Genomic DNA, 17,441 nt, shown 5'->3' on the forward strand with positions numbered 1-17,441 from the left:
GCTCGGCAAGGACTGCACTGTACTAGTCCTATGCTTAAAGACTTTGCTGTTTAAATGGCAAAAGACTTTGTCATTTTCTATCTCGGCGTGGATAGCACTGTGCTAATCCTATGCTTAAAAACTTTGATAGAAAAACAGACATTTGAGGTGAGCAGATCTAGAGTGTCGCTGGTGTTGAGAGTGCTCAAACAGGAGCTGCTTTCCACCTAAACTGAGACCTACCCAGAGTTCTCTCCTTCTTTTTTGCATAATTTATGCGTCACCCTAAGCCTGAAAGGGTTTTGTTTTGACGATATATATATTTGAGACAGATGAGTCGTAAAACAACAAATATCACCTTGGGTGCAAACATCCTTGAAAGGATATGGCTATACATGTCCCTCTTTTGGATTTCCTAACTTTAGACTTCTTGTCTTTCCCTCATTAGTTTAATACATAAAGCAGTTAAGGCCTAATCAGGGACTTCCTAGGTAAAAACACATAGCTCAGCAGAATGTCCTGCAGACTTCAGCAAGCCTTGAACATTGACCTATTACAAGACAGGAACGAATAACACTATTCATCTGTCCCTCAGTGTCTGGAACATTTGGTTGTTAGTGGTATGTGAACCTATAAGCATTTCTCAAAAATAGAACAACACATAGACAGGTCAACTAACAAACAAGATAAATTAAACTTGGATGGCACAGAATAGATGAGAATTGTATGAAACATGGAAATTGTTGTGGTGCATACTTAGAGGTCAACTGCGAGTGCTTAGTAAGAGACACTTCTTCTGTTACGTGATTAATGTTGATAAATTCTTGTTTTTGTATAATACATGCTGGTACAGCAGTGGCTCTGTAACACAGTATATACATGTGTTAATATTACTAGTATTAACAATGCGCATTTTACGGACCTCAGACTAGTGATTAGCTGAGTGGAATGAACTGGGCTATCTTAAAAACCTAAGATACTTTCATATAAATTATAATGTTTTGCTGCATTCATCAGTAGGAACATAATTAGCACTGTTTACTTTAAAAATGTGTTGTATGTCAATCTTCAGACTGTTAGTAGTGTATAAGAGGGTGGGCACTGTAAACAAAACAGTTCTTTGCTAAAAATTGTCAAAATGAGTTGCTGGAAAACTCGAGGCTTTTCCATCAATCATATTTCAACACCACTAATACACCCCTTAGCGAGCAAGACATGGGAGAACGTGTCTTTTCAATTAAATACTAGGAAGGTCTTTTGATATGCATCCTCCCTTTAAAAATGAAAAAGAAATGTATTCATATATCTATCTATCACAGTGGTGATTGCGCACATGTTGGTGTGGGGGGGTGGTGGAAGTGGTTGGGGTCAGAGTTTCCATAGGAAGAGTACTTTTTATGTCGAGCCTGGTCAGCGCAATGCGCTGCTCTGCGAGCCATGCTGTAGTGGGGATGTACTTGAAGCTCCGCCCATATTTGTCATTGGCTTGTGTCACTGTCCTTCTTAAATGCTGGCTTATAATTCGTTATTAGGCTTGTTAGTTCTTCCTTAGTACTGCCTTGTCTTCATTTGTAACCTTCCATGAGGACTGGCCGTTTTACTTCAGTTACTACACAGTACCTCTTCTTTAGTCTGTAAGCACTATTTTCTTTAAGGAGTTTCTCTTACTGCAGGAGGGTCTCTCGTGGACAGTTGTGACCACTGGCTTGTTTATTTAAATCGTAGCAAACTGGGAGCTCTTCTGGGCCATGGGAGACAGAAGGGGGCAACTCAGCGATGCGTTCAAGCATTTTGAGTACAAAGGTCTCGCATTTTGTTAGTTTAAGCTATAGGCATTGTAAATGACAATGCCTTTTATTTGTTTTCAAAACCAAAACCTAAATAAAAGGCTTTGTCATTTACAATGCCAATAGCTCAAACAAGCCTAAATGCGAGACCTATTGCATTGCAGATGCTTGTGTCTTTGCTAGTAACATTGGCACTGTTTTATAAATCTCCACTAATCATTCCGAAACAAAACATAAATAGACCTCTGCTTCTTCCTACAAAGCTTCAGCGTGATCTATTGCTCTACGAATTTGAAGATGAGAAAAAAAGGGGGGGGGGTGGACGGCGAGGGTCCCAAAATGTGTTTTCCTCATACAATGTCCCTTAGGAATTTTAAACGGCAATACAGAAAGAAATGGAGGAACATAAATACACCAGGTTTAACAGAAAGCTAAATCTTTACTCAGCATGTTTTTTTGGCATTTGGTGTAAATTTGCTCTGAGTCTTTTGAGAAATTTAGGTTCAAAAGTTAGTGCTATATTGACAGTTTGTCCTGCGCGACTCCAGTGCTGCACAAATTCAAGTACTATAGCTATCTGATTTCCAGAGAGCGCTTTCTATTACCCATCAGTCTTTTCGGTACCTTGGGTCCACGTGATCAGATGTTGCAGCTGTCATTACTAGGGCTATCGCTCTCTGTGTCCTGAAACTAAAGATTAATGGAGAGTAGTGCTCCCTGACAACCTTTTAGTTATGGGGGTGGAGGGGGCCTACAGGAACCCACCGAGGGGGTCAATTTTTTGGGGGGGCTGACTAGACCAGTTCTGTAGTAATCTTGCAGGAGCCCGTGCATATTCTCCCTGTGCTACACAGGAGTCCTATGGGACCACACTGGGATCTACGCTAGTTCCCACTGGAGTACTGCAAGACTGATTAAAAAAAATACATAGAAAAAAATAAACTTGAGCCCCTACTGCGCACATCCTTTTGCCTGTAGCATACTCTTTGCAGGTATGCGACTTCTTATGTGTGATCATTGAGACTCTGTGGCTAAGGCCATACAACGTTGTTTAGGAAGTAGGGGACCCCTATATAAATATACACTGGCTATACATAGGGAAGAAAATCTGTTTCGAAAAGGTCTATAGCTAGTGAAAAAACCTAAATCGATAGATGCATCTATATCATATGCCCGCTACATACAAACTTGTCAACAACTACATAGATGTATTCTATTCCAATTTTTTTTCCCACATATATATTTATTTTTTTGTATGTTTTTGTAACTTAATTTTTAGAAAAATAGATATACATTTCATGGATACATTCCAAAACATTTCATAATATATGGATATTTCTATGAATTTACACAAACAAGTCTAAAAAAGTGCATAACAAACACATAAGTGAGCATACGCCAAGTAATGATGGAGGCAACGTGGTAGGTAACACACAGGCAAAGCGGTGGGTGACACACTACGCGCGTTTCGGCTTGGGAGCCTTCATCAGGTGACCCGTCTTTGGCAATGAGTGAATAGATTAAGATTTGAAGAAGTGCTGAATTAAAAACATGTATATCGTCAGAGCCTTCTATTCCCGAAATGGATGATAGTCACACCATGATACATAAATTGTGAAGGTGATGACAGTCCTTCAATTGTAGGCGAGGATAGATACAATTCACTTCTATAATGATGAGGATACTTGATATATGAGAAAGTTCATAAAGGTGGTATATGATGCAATCCGCCGATCTTATGATGGGTCTCTTATGATGGGGTCGCTTTATCATGACCGAGGGCAAAAGATTTGTTCATATGTACTTCAACGAAAAATCTAAGGTGAAAAAGATGTAAAACTGGATAACGCCCTCTTGTCATCTGGTGCTCCGCATACCCGGCATAATATGTCGGTGAAAGGCCCTACAACGCACAGCTTATTACTTTAAGTCTTCATGAGGAGCCTCCCCCCTCCAGATGCTCCAGCCCCATTAGGTTTCCAAGTATCTATTATGCATGAACTTTGCCCTGTGCCCAGCTCTTTACGGAGAGGTCAGTTTCTGAAGACTGCCAAGCCTTGTCAGATGGCTAAATCCTTAATAAGCACACATTTTAGCCTTGTATAGAAGTCTTCATAGAGAATCCCCTCCCTTCAGACACCCAAACCCCTGCTAAGCACTCCATTTGTGTTATGCTGAAGTCCTCACAGAGAGCCCACTACCTCCAAACACAAGTCTTTTTACATGGCCAAATCCCTACTACGCACACCCTTTGTCTTGTACACAAGTCTTCACGGAGAACCCACTGCCTCCAGAGCCCCAAACTCCGTAGCACAAGGCTGTCAACATTATGCTTAAAATAGTTTTTGTGCAGGGAGGTTTCCCTTCCTACACATAAACTATCCCTGAAGGCTTTTCCCCCTGTCTTATGTGTACTACAGAATGCCCCACACATGTAAATAGGAAGAAAACGAAGAAAAAAGATTCTCTTTGTTATGCTGGTCTCAGCAAGGTGCAGGATTTTGACACAAATCCCTACTTACAAATGTTTGTACATTTGGATTGGTGTCAAAATCCATAAGTTAGTGTACAAGAACGACCATACATTACTTTTGGACCACCCCCTTAATGCAAATTAATGCAAGATAATACATTGCACTACTTTGAATTTCTTTTGGTTATAAACCAACACAAATAATTATTTCTGTTGGTTTATAAAGCAAAATCTTCTAAAATGTCTCCGAAATCTATGTTTTTTTTGTTTGGTTTTTATTCACACTTAAATCAATAGACTTACCTTTTATTATTATGTATGGAGTGCTATGTCAGGCTATTATAGTGTGCTAAAATAAAGAGAGAAACATGACAACATTATTTTTCCTATTTTTAAATCAGTAAAGGCGGTTTTCAGTAGAACTTCTTTTGGGTAGGTTTTTAGTATTTTTGTTTTGTGGGGTTCGACTTGACAAACAAAAACGGGGGAGTGCGAGATAAATAACAAATTCTTTTGTGGACACTTCTGCTCAAACATTAACTCATCCCTCACTGAAGTGCATTACTCTCCACTATATGCATCTCTGCTGCTGCTCCTTCAATATTTTATCATATCTTGAGATGCAGGATTGTTTTCAGATTGACCCTGCAAAACCTCTCTTGGCCCCGTATCTCCTTGTCCAATAGAGGGTCCAGTTGTTGAGGTGGACGTCTCCTCCGCATCCTATTGTTGCTCAGCATGCGCAAGGCGCACATGATTGACAGCGCACATTCATCCACATGCTGGATGTCCCATGGCTATACTTTTTGCCAGTCTGCCCCCACACCATGGACTCCCTGGGGCCGATGAGTGTTCTCCTGCTCCTCCACCATCTCTTGCTTTCTCTCACTTCAAGTTGGCATAGCTGAAGCCGTAGGAAATCTATAAGAATACAGAAGCAACTGAAGGGTCCAGCACAAGATATGATAATATCCAAAGTGATAATTTAAAATGAGGATAAAAGGGTAGGAACGTTATAAAGAAGGAACAAGAAATTGATTTCAACCAATGAGATGTCTTTCATGTGTGTGCCATATGTCTCACAGTAACACCGCTGGTTCACAACATATAAAATATGGTATTTTTACCCCCCAAAAATTCTCAAGGGTCAAGCTTAAATAAAAAGAGCCCTTTCTTACCAAACAAAAACTTTTTTTTTTTTCATCGATCTTGCGGTGTTCCAGCGGGACCCGAAACAGGAAGTAAATCTACCACACCGAACCTCTGTGGTGGCCTACCATTGGCTGAAGTGGTCCCCTGGGACTACTGCGGGACCGTGGAAAGTGAAAATAAAAATAAAATCAATATGTTGTGACATTAAAGGATACTGCTGTAGATTCACTACATAATTTAGATGCAAAATTTATATTATGTTTAACTTTAGATTTTACTTGACGTTAAAAAAACTAGCAATTCACTGGAAGAAAACAGATTAAATTGATTTTATTGTTGGGTAAATGAAAAAGACTAAGTTACATTAAAAAAAACAACAAATTACTGAAAAAACCCAAAAGTTAAACAATGTTATAGTTAGGCGACATTATCAATCATAAAGTGATGGCTTTTTTTTAACTCCAAAAGCAACTGAAATTCTGTAGTTATAGTTTGTCGAGCTAACTATAACTTGTGCCCCCTCCCTACACTGCTTATGACCTCGTATATTAATCACTTATGGCCTATTCAGTGACATCACTGAATATATCACTAATGGTATCTCAAATGACCTCAATGATGAGATTCTCCTTTAAATGTGACTGTTTGCTATATGCTTACCATACTGGAAGGTATTCAGCAAGGTACATCAAAAACACATTTTCTATAGCCTCTTTAAGAATACTGGATGTAAGTTTTTGCTACAAGCTTGTCCTCCGAATGGATCTTGGATGTACTCATTGATCAAGGGATTGATCCTACAGATTACAGGCCTTGGGTAGAGAGGGTGAGCAGTTTAAAGCTACAGATTACGCTCACAAAGAAGCTACAGACTAAGGTAACAAAGATTGAAATATTGAACCTTGGAGACACTTGGGACACAGGTCTACTTCTCAAATAAACTCAGCGCCTCGAATGTACATTTTACAGACACCAGCTGGTCAGATTCCACAACATACAGCGTATATTCAAGTGTGTACATTTTAATATTTTTCCTCGATCTTTCCCTTTCTCCTACTTCTATTCCCTTAACACTCTTCCTATGTCTTATCCTTCCTTTCCGCTTCCCATCTCTTTTCCTACCCTTATCCTGCTCCTCTGCCATCAGCCCTTACTCATCCTCTCCCCTATTGGTTCATCCTTTTGATCTGTCCTTCTGCCCTCTATTCTACTGTTTGATTCACATTTTTATTAACCTCTTCTTATCCCTTATAATTTCTGCACTTTTCATTGCTTCCTTCACCTTATTGTTCTCCACTCTTGCCCCTGCAGGCTGTCAGTGATTTTAAAATATGTTTTGCTTGTTTGCAGCGACTCTGGGAGATGTTTGTGGGATGCTAGTATCTATATTAAAATAAGTCTTCATCTCTGCATTAAATAAACATAAATTTGAAAATATAGCCTCTTTTTATAATCTACCCCCTACTCGCCCACGGTCCATGAACAACTCCCATAGGAATGTTTCTACACGTTTCTGTAAACCTTCAGCAGTGCGCCCCCTCCACCTAGGAGACGCCTCATATGTTACCTTTTATCATGATCTGTGTTTCTAGAAGAGTTATGGGGGTGGAAAAGATTCCAACATGGCATTTTAATTCCCCGAAACTCCTGTGCCAGGCACTATTTTTTGCACTGCTGCTTTAAAAAAAATTACGGGATTTTTAATAAAATATGACGGAATAACTGCCTGCAAGAACCCTAACTGTTTACATTGTCCATCTTGTTGATTTCCTTTCCCACAAAATGTACTAAAGTAACAATAAACCATGTGTTACGAGTTTGTGTGGCGCTTTACAAAGTTAAGCTTCTACTTTCCTTTTTGAACAATTTTATGATGTAAAAAGATATTCGATTAAGAACCAATGGACTTTATTTGCAGATCAATTCTGAAGAACAAGTTGTTAAAGATGAGAACGTGCCCCTGTCATGGGATGGAAATATTCCAGATGACGTGATGAAGGCAATACCAGAAGGAAAAGAGGTTCGAGCAGACAGTATTACTATCTGGATTGATCCACTAGATGCTACACAGGAGTATACAGGTACACAAGTGTTCTAATCCTGTTGCTTAGCACTTCTCCCACTCTTAATTGGAACCACCATGTAAAGACTGATATTTTCGTTGTAGTCAAACTCATGCAACTCTCTTCGGTCGCACTGCAGGGAAAGAAAACCTGTGCATCTCTTCAGTATCTCACTGAGTCGAAATAAATGTTTTATATAGCACTTAATCCTTCCTGTTTCTAATCCGTTTATTAACTTCAAAAAGGTGAAATAATGAATTGACCTTGAAGGTGTTGCGACGAGACCTGCAGCACTCGTCAAATGTCACAGCAAGGTCTTAACTCACTGATCCCTCATGCCTGAATGTGTAGACTGATTAGAAGGAGGCAGGTTTTAATCAAAAGTCCCGCCATGAGGAGAGGAAGGGGGCTTAAGGCATTTATTTTAAAGGAAGTAACTTTCCAAATGTTATGTAACAACGGGAAAATAGCAGATTGATCAAATCATGAATCTCAGCAGGATCTTATTGCAGCCCTTTCAATACTTTAAAATATGTTTATTGATTGTCACATGCCTAAGGCTTTTAGGTTTTTAGAAGTTGATCAATGTTCAATTCTAGCTTGAGAAGTAAACAAGTTTGGATTGATGGAAATTTGCTTCGTTTCTTGAATGTATCATAAAATTGTTAATTAAATTCTGTGGGCAAGAGCACTGCGGAAGAGTCCTGTGACAGGCCAACCTGTGCCTATGCAGCCGTGTAGGAGGCCATGCCACTGACAACCTTTTTGCTTACAGTACTGTAACCTAGCTACATTGTAGAAGCCGGCAAATTTAAACAAATTCTGCAAGTCTCTCTCCGCTAGTTGCCTGTCATGCTTGTGACCTCTCAAGAGGCTCCTAACATCTGACATGTACAATTCTGTAGCGCTTCTGTGTTGGGCATTACCATGTTCATACTGATTCCTACCACTACTGTTGCTATTTGCTGTAAAATGTCTTTGTGGAGAGTTTCTGGACTTATTGGGGGCTATTCTGTCCTCGTCATTGGTGGCAAGAGAGGGGCTTCTGCTTAATGGGACATGTTGACTCTGATTCTACAAACGTTAATCTTGCAAACGAGGCATAATAGAAAGAACAATGGTAAGCAAAAGACTGAAGCACCGTATAACTTTGAACTCATCACAGGTAAAAGATGAGGAAGAAGAACCTGAATAAGTTACTGTAGCAACAAGAAAAAAGAGAGAAGACCACACTTGTTGGTGATGTCAAATGATGGTAATCGGGAAGCAGTAGATGTGGGGGGGGGGTATGGTTGTTTTGAGGATACAGTAGCACAGCCTAAGCCGTTGCCAATGAGGGGAAAAGTGTAGAAGATTGTTGTGGTGAAAGTGAGATTTGCAGGAGTAAAAAGAACAAGGAAAAGATGAATTGTACATTGCCAATTTTCTTCAAACTAGCAATAAAATCCGAGAAAAAAGTCGAAAGTAGTTAAAGAAGAAACAACTAATAAGATTATCAAACAAAGGACCAAGGACATTAAATTTGATGTTTTTAAGAACGATGGAATTTCTCCAGATAAGAGGCCCGAATGCAGCAAGTCTTTCACCAATGAAAAGCTGAAGATGAATGAGCTAAAGGATGAACCTCCAGCTGTGGGTGGACCTGAAGAGGGCGAGAAGACTCCTACAGCATTAATAGGGGAGGCAGCAACAATTAAAGTTGGATCTGTAACCAAACAAAATACCCAGACCTCAGTCGGGTGAATATTTGATAAAATGAGTTAAGACTGGGGTTCAGGTATTGGCTTAAATGAGTTCTTTGAGTGTGCCACCGAGAAAGGTCTGAGCGAAAATAGAAAGTAAATAACTGGGTGTTACCTTTACACTCCCCTATTGGCTGAGAGCTGTGTGGTAAAAATATAGCCTTACTTAAGATCTGTTTACTGCAGATGATCACAATTAATTGACATGGAATCTTCAATTGGTTACATTCCGTTGATGGTCTTAGGTTCATAACATCAAAGGAGATTGCATCAGAAAGCTTTTGTAAGAAGCTGATGAAAACAAAAGTTAAAATAAGGCATGAGCAATTTCCATTCCAGGGTTACTTTAGAAGTAATTAGATATTGATGTGATAGAGGTGACCAGACAGATGGAGATTAGGATAGAGGACACAATGAGTGATATTGAAAAACAAAACATAAATATGATGAATTTGAGCATAGTGGGCAATGTAGTTGTGCTACAATTCCGAACATAGAATCGCCATCACAAAAACTGACCATGTAAGTTAAATTCACTCTCAAGAGAAGAATAGTTAAAAGGATGATGTAATAACCACAACTGGATTTGGCTAGTGGCGGAAATAATCCCCAGATGTCCCTGTACGGAGATCGTACAGTCCCTAAGGAGAGTTCATTGAATATAATGACATGAAATTTCACTGCTGTACATAGGCAATGGACAGAGTTAAAGCAGGAAGTGGTTAAGAATAGAACGGGAATAGTAGCGCTGAAGGAATCTTAGTATTATTGCTTAAATAGAGATGGAATATTATAAGGGCTCAGGGTTTTATGGTATATATATGTGTGTGTGTATATATATATATTCACTGACAAAACCATAGGTTATAGACCATATATAGTTAGGAATTAGCATTTACAAAACCTTGAAAATTCACTGAAAAAACCATAGGTTATAGACCATATATAGGTAGGAATTAGCATTTACAAAACCTTGAAAATTCACTGAAAAAACCATAGGTTATAGACCATATATCGTTAGGAATTAGCATTTAAAAAAACCTTATTTTACCCACACAAAACCATTGAAATTCCATATATAGTTAGTTGCACTAACTATATATCGCGCACCCGCAATCCACTGCTGATGATGTCACATATTACATCATTCATGACATGGTCAGTGACATCACTGATGACATCACTGATGACATCTCAAATGACATCACTGATGACATCATCCAGTGACTGTGTGTTTCTGTAAAGTTTAAATATGTTTTACATATTGAAGAACGAGTAGATGTAGAAGTGTCTGGATGAAGGATTTAGTAGGTGCGTGACTGACTGTATGAGTGAGTGATTAAATGTGTCTCACTGAGTGCATGGGTTAGTGACTAAACTGTCTTAATTTGTGCATCATTATGTCTGTTGTTCTGTAAACTGCTGCATGTGTTGATCAGTAGCTATATGAGTAACTATATGGGTTATTGATTGATTGCCCAAGTATTTGTATGGGAGACTGAGTGTGTGTGTGGCTGGCTGGGAGGTGTGTGACTGTGCAGATCAATGTGTACTTGTATCAATGATTGTATAAGAGAGTAATTATGTGTTAGTATATGTTTCAAAATGTAAGGTGCTCTATGTTTAACTGTATAGATTAGAAAATGGAAGTGTGATTGATTCTTTACAGGACTGACTAGGTGTGTGAGTAACTCCATGGATGAGTGACAGAGTGCGAGAGTCTGTATAGGTGTATGAGTGCATATGATAGTGTTGTAAAGATGAGTGATTGTATGTATGAATGATTGTATGGGTAAATGAGTGAATGTGTGTGTAAACATAGGAATCACTGAGTGCGTATGTAGTAACTAGTATTGGTGTGTCAATGGTTTCAAAAATTATACTCTGTATTTAACACTGGGTGTAACAGAGGTTATATTAAAGTGTGAGGAGATGCATTGTATTGTCACATGAATGATATCATCAGTGATGTGGTCATTGATGTCAAATGAGATGTCATCAGTGATGTCATCAGTGATGTCATTTGAGATGTCCTCAGTGATGTCATCAGTGATGTCACTGACCATGTCATGAATGATGTAATATGTGACATCATCAGCAGTGGATTGCGGGTGAGCGATATATAGTTAGTGCAACTAACTATATATGGAATTTCAATGGTTTTGTGTGGGTAAATTAAGGTTTTTTAAATGCTAATTCCTAACGATATATGGTCTATAACCTGTGGTTTTTTCAGTGAATTTTCAAGGTTTTGTAAATGCTAATTCCTAACTATATATGGTCTATAACCTATGGTTTTTTCAGTGAATTTCAATGGTTTTTTAATAGCAAATATCATAAGCTGTCGAATGTCAAGTACGTGGTAAGTAAAAACATTTTCGTGTTTATGCACACTGATCTGCTTTGAATGCTGCCCCCCCCTCATTTCTATTAGGAGTACTCTCTCTTTGCAGATAGTGAAGGGTAGTTAACGCAGGCCTTTGCCCCCGTTGTAATACGTCGTGCCTGCTTCTCTCTCCATTTGATTGATTGTTATCCAAGCATTTACTGTTTTAGAATTGGTTCTCTTTGGTTCATTCTCTATTTACAAACAAACACAGAGTCGCAATACTCTGTTTAGTCTTTGCAGATAAAGAAAAATCGTGTAAAAAAAACAAAAGGAATCGAGCAAAATCAGTAGGCCACTAATGGGATCTCTTTTTGACCTCGCTAAAATAGAAACATTAGGAACAACCCCTCATGACAAATACAAAACTAGTGAGATGAACTGAACTCCACACCATGATGGCTGCAATACAGCTCGGCTCCGCCACCCACCTGTGGTAAATAAATAATTAATTACCGGTACTATTTTTTAATACATTAAATGAAAACAGATAGCTCAATAAATAAGATGCAAGATCCGTGGAATCTGAGTCTAACAGGCTTTAATCAGGCATAAGGGAAGGGACAGGATCGGAACAGCCTGAAATAGAATGGCAAGGAAGGCAGCTGCCATGCTTCATTAACAGTACATGGTATATATAGGAAAACATTATAATTGCATTACATACAGTAGGCGTAACAAGTGACAAACGTAAGATAAGAACACATGGGCGTAAAAAGAAGGCGTGCACAGGGCGTGCACGAAGACATGTGATGAGAACGTCACAGAAGTGTCATAAAATGGGTGGATACATGGAGGGGGCTACCTGGGCAGCTGGAACCTTTAACCTAGTGGTGCGCGCAAACGGGCCATGACGTGTATCTGGGGAGAGCTGGGGGGTCTGACTTCTGCACTAGAAGAGGAGACTAAAGTCTGCGATGTCAGGACGGCATGTACCTATAGCATATCTGGTATCTTGTGTTTGGAGTACATGTTGATAGAATCTAAAAGTTATCAGAGCAAAGGCTACTTGACACTAAGGCTGGTGCATGCATATATTCTTCGTGTATTGCGTGTGCTATGAATCTTCTATGGAATATTAATACAGTAATTCTCTTGCATGGAGACAGGAAGACTAGACTATAACTGGAGATGTTTATGCGGTTCGTTAGCTTAGGAATGTGAAGACGGAGAGCTGAACTGATAACGAGAGGCATAACATATTCTTGGCAGACAGGCAGGCAGAGCCAGGCCGGGCACCGCGCTGCGCGGCAGGAAGTAAGTGAAGGGTCAGGGATGCGGGAGGGGCTGCATCGCTCCTCGGAGTGGTTTCAGGAGACTGGAGCTTGAATCTGGAGTCCGGGCCCTTTGAGGCCTAGTAACGGGGACAATTCGATAAATTAACGTGCACAATGTAAAACGTGGGCAACATAGGCCTAATACTCGTTGCTTTCACGAGAACTGGAAACTGGCATACTAACGTTGGACACAACTATAATTGCGTCTTTAATCGATCATAGGGGGACATATGCATATTAGTCATGCACATATTACATAGGATGTGGAACACGTAGGCACATATGACAAGGCAAAATTCAATTTTCCTCATTCCCTCCTTGTGCCCTACGTTTCCATCAGGAAACATCAATATTCATGATACCATCTATCTGTTCATAGAGCATCATTTGCTCGTCTCGAATTGTCTTGGAACGGGACTTTGGACTAGGAATACAAGAGGTAGCACACAAGCCGCAAATCGCAGGGCCACATTGTAAACAGAGACAGCAACTGAATATGATCATTACTGCCATACCCAGGAATGACAATACTTTCCATCCCCAGGCAGATATTATACTCCAGAGCCAACCGGACCATGTCCAGGTGCCTGGATTCTGGTGTAACTGATGGGCAATTTTATGAAGTCTGGTTATAGCTGAATAGACAGACGGTGCGTTATTAGGAATGAAAATGCAGCAACTAGATCCAATGACTCTACAGGCTCCGCCCCTATCGGCCAGTATGACGTCAAGGACGAGACGATTTTGGAGCACGACAAATCTCATAGCAGATTGTTCTTCAGTTAAGTTACCTAGAGCGGAAGTAGTCTCATTCACTACTGCTTCAAGGGTTCTGGTTAGCCTACGTATTAGCTTACTATTCTGGACAGGACCTATGAAGAAAAAGAAACCTTTATTGAAGTCTTGATACTGTTCTAAGGCAGTTTCAGTTTGATCGACAATTGGGGACTCGATCTCCCTTCTATGTCTGACTTGTACTAGATGTGTATTTCTGTGATAATCGGATGGGGCTAGGAAAACTGGTGGCAGTAGGAAGGCAATGTAACATGTTCCATCCCAATCTAGGGGCAGACGTACATATGCGGTCTGGCCACATACAAAATACGAATGACGTGAGGCTTTGAAAGTAGATTTCCCACTGTCACTATACTCGACCATAGTAGTACAATCACTGTGTCCTAGATGTACTGAACCATTCTTTCTGACACAGAATTCACCTTTCACTGGTAGAACTGAAATAGCAGGCAAATCTGGAGTAGTCTCGGACTGAACATTCAAAACCATGAAATTCGAGGAATAATTACCTAGATCATATACTTCATTTTCTAGATCTAACCCTGTTCTATGGGAAAGACCTTCCTTGTCTGGAAGACATGTTCTATTCAGAAGGGACATATCATTTGAGGATGACGTTAACGTGGAACATGCTCCACACGAACCATTATGTGAAAACGGGTAGGGAAAGAGTGGCAGAACTCCCTTCGGTGTCTGGAAAGGGGGGAGTCGACCACACACCCAACAATTTGTGGCATTGCTAGTCTGGTGTGAATAGTGTAACATACGGATAAAAGTATTATTGCGCATGGCAAGACGATAGGATAACTCGTGAGGAGGCAGTTCACTAAATGTGTGCTCTACTGTAACATTAGAGGGAAAATGTACATGAGAAACAGTAGGAGGAAAATACATATGTAAAACATAACTTATGCCTGTAATCGTAAAACTCAGAAATGATAAAATTAAAAGAGTAACAATGCATCGACTTCGAAGATTCTTTTGATAACGTATTCTCTTAGAGTTTTGACTAACTCTCTCACTGTGTTGGTCTATCTCATACATGTCAGGAACCTGTCTAACCGTTTCACCCGAGAGGGACTTAGACAATTAAACTGGCTGACTTACTAGACCTTAACTTTTCCTTATACTCCTGCTGCGGTGTTTTCTCTAACAGGGGAAGTTTAGAGTCAGTATCTGGGCAGTCCTTGAGAACGGGGCAGTCTTTGAAAAAAGTTTTTGGAGAGAGTCCATGGAATCGCTTCACATGACTGGAGTGTAACCACCCCTTGCGACCTTCGACCTTGATTGCAGTCCTTGTTGTTAGCAGGACGAGTCTTGGCTCTTTCCATCGGGGCTCCAGCGGACTTGAACAATCAAAATTTCGAATCAAAACGAGGTCGCCTGGTATGACCTCGTGCGGTTTCACTTGAGTGTTGTCGGGAAAAGCAGCGGCAACCTGTGAACGACAAGAGAGTAGTGCAGACATCAAGGAAGCCAGGTAATCTGTCAGCATATTACTGTCAACATCAGTAATTGTACGTGGTCTAGGTGTACCCCACATGTTTGGGGGACGACCGAACACTACCTCATAAGGGGAAAGACCTGAACGGGAGTGAGCGACCATTCTCATGTAAAAAAGGGCGACTGGCAGTGCTACCAACCAATCTACGCCTTTCTCTGCGCATACTTTGGCAATGCGGATTTTCAGGGTCTGATTATGTCTCTCTACGAGACCAGCTGCTTCAGGATGTCGGACACAGTGGAACTTCCACTGGTACCCTAACAGAAGGGATACTTGTTTCATAAGTTCAGAGGAGAATGGCTGGCCGTTATCTGAATACACGACCCTAGGTAAACCATAGCGGGGGAAATAATCACGAACCAACTGCCTGGCAGTGGTCGCGGCAGTGTAATCTGGGACTGGATATGCTTCTGTCCATCTGGACAAAGCGCATACAACTACGAGGACATACTTGAAACCTCGACATCGATCCATCTGAATATAATCCATCTGGAGGACTTCAAAAGGGTGGTCAGGAGGATGGAATCCACCTTGTTCCACCGGGACACCTTTACCTGGATTGAACTGACAACAGATCATGCAGGTACGCACTTTCTGTTTGGCTGCGGCTCGTAAATGCTTGTTAAACCAAATATTCTGGATACTGTCTATCATGGCTTTTTCTCCTAAGTGTGCTGGACTATGTGCGGTGTTAATAATGACTTGAACCATAGAGTCTGGGAGAAACCATGTGGCTTTTCCCTTCGTCAACCATCCTTGATCTGTGTGGACCCCTCCTTGTTCAGACCATTTCTTGATTTCATCTGGGGTAGCATGTGACTGTATATCTAGTACGTCTTGTGTAGGGTCCTTAACTGTCATACAAGTCGTCTGATCTGGAACGTCTGTCTGTTTCATGTTAACTGGAATGTCTGGAGTCTGGGCTGTAAGCTTGGCTGTTCGATCTGCCAGGTCGTTACCCTGGGAAATGATGTCAGTAACTTTCGTATGTGCCTTGCACTTCATGATAGCGATAGCTGTCGGTAAATGTATTGCATCTAACAGAGCTTGAATGAGGGGGCCATGCTGAATCTTGGTTCCATGAGAAGTCATGAAACCTCTCTCTTGCCAGAGTACTCCAAAGTCGTGTACGACTCCGAATGCATAACGTGAATCTGTGTATATGTTTACTTTCAGGTTCTTGGCTCGTATGCAGGCTTGGGTCAGAGCGACGAGCTCTGCTGCTTGAGCGGACAGGGTGTCAATACGATGTGTTTCTATAACTTCAGTTTCAGTAGTCACTGCATACGCGGCTACTAGTTCTCCTGTACTTGTTCTCATACATGAACCATCCACATAAAGTGTCAGGTCGGGATCAGGTAATGCAATGTCTGTCAAGTCTTGTCTTGGCTTTGTCATGGTATTAACAACTTCCCCACAGTCATGTGTGGCAGGATTTGAAGTAACTGAGGGTAACAGTGTAGCGGGATTTAAAACGTTGCAGCGTCTGATTTCTATGTGTGGCTGGAACAATGTCAGTTCATAACCTGTTAAACGTGCAATTGTCAAGTGCTGAGTCTGTGTTCGGTTTAAAAGAACTTCCACGGAGTGTGGAACTTGTACTGTCAGGGAGTGTCCTAACACTATGGAATCACTCTGTCTTATAGCTTGAGCTGTGGCTGCAACTGACTTGAGGCACGCAGGCAGAGCCTGGGCCACCGGATCTAATGTGCTAGAGAAATAAGCACAGGGCTTGTATTGTCCTGCTTGATCTTGTGTGAGAACAGATAATGCAGTACCATCACGTTCAGTGACAAAAAGTGTAAAAGGCTTACTGTAGTTCGGTGTTGCTAGAACAGGTGCTTGGCATAAAGCTTTCTTTAACTCATTGAAAACAAGTGTATGTTCTTGGGTCCAAGGGAGGACAATCGATACGGCTGCCTCCTGTGTCGTTAACTGTATCAGTGGCTTGGCTAGATATGCGTACTGAGGAATCCATTGTCTGCAGTATGAAGTGAGGCCGATAAAAGCTCGTACCTCCTTCGGAGTCTTGGGCTGTGGAAGATGTGCTATTAACTGGATACGGTCTGGTGTCAACTGCCTACCCCTCTTGGACAGTAAGTGTCCAAGGTAGACCACTTGCTGGACACAGAATTGCAGTTTCGAAGGGGACACCTTGTGCCCCATCTCGGCCAGGAAATACAAGACTGTAAGTGACGCACGTTTGCAGTCACGTTCAGAACGGGCTGTGATCAGTAGATCATCGACATACTGGAGCAGGGCAGTGTCAGTTGGCATATGAAT

The 17,441-nt window shown here is 40.9% G+C and overlaps 1 protein-coding gene across 1 annotated transcript in view; it reads left to right on the forward strand.

Annotated features, from left to right (window-relative positions):
• BPNT2 (3'(2'), 5'-bisphosphate nucleotidase 2) overlaps positions 1 to 17,441 on the forward strand; it is a 143,487-nt gene that overhangs the window by 66,018 nt on the left and 60,028 nt on the right. Inside the window, exon 2 of the mRNA XM_078687280.1 lies at positions 7,310 to 7,472. Coding sequence (XP_078543406.1) covers positions 7,310 to 7,472 — 163 coding nt within the window. The remainder of the gene's footprint in view (positions 1 to 7,309; positions 7,473 to 17,441) is intronic.

This window comes from Lissotriton helveticus, chromosome 4_1 (assembly GCF_964261635.1).
Source record: "Lissotriton helveticus chromosome 4_1, aLisHel1.1, whole genome shotgun sequence".
Taxonomy (NCBI): domain Eukaryota; kingdom Metazoa; phylum Chordata; class Amphibia; order Caudata; family Salamandridae; genus Lissotriton; species Lissotriton helveticus.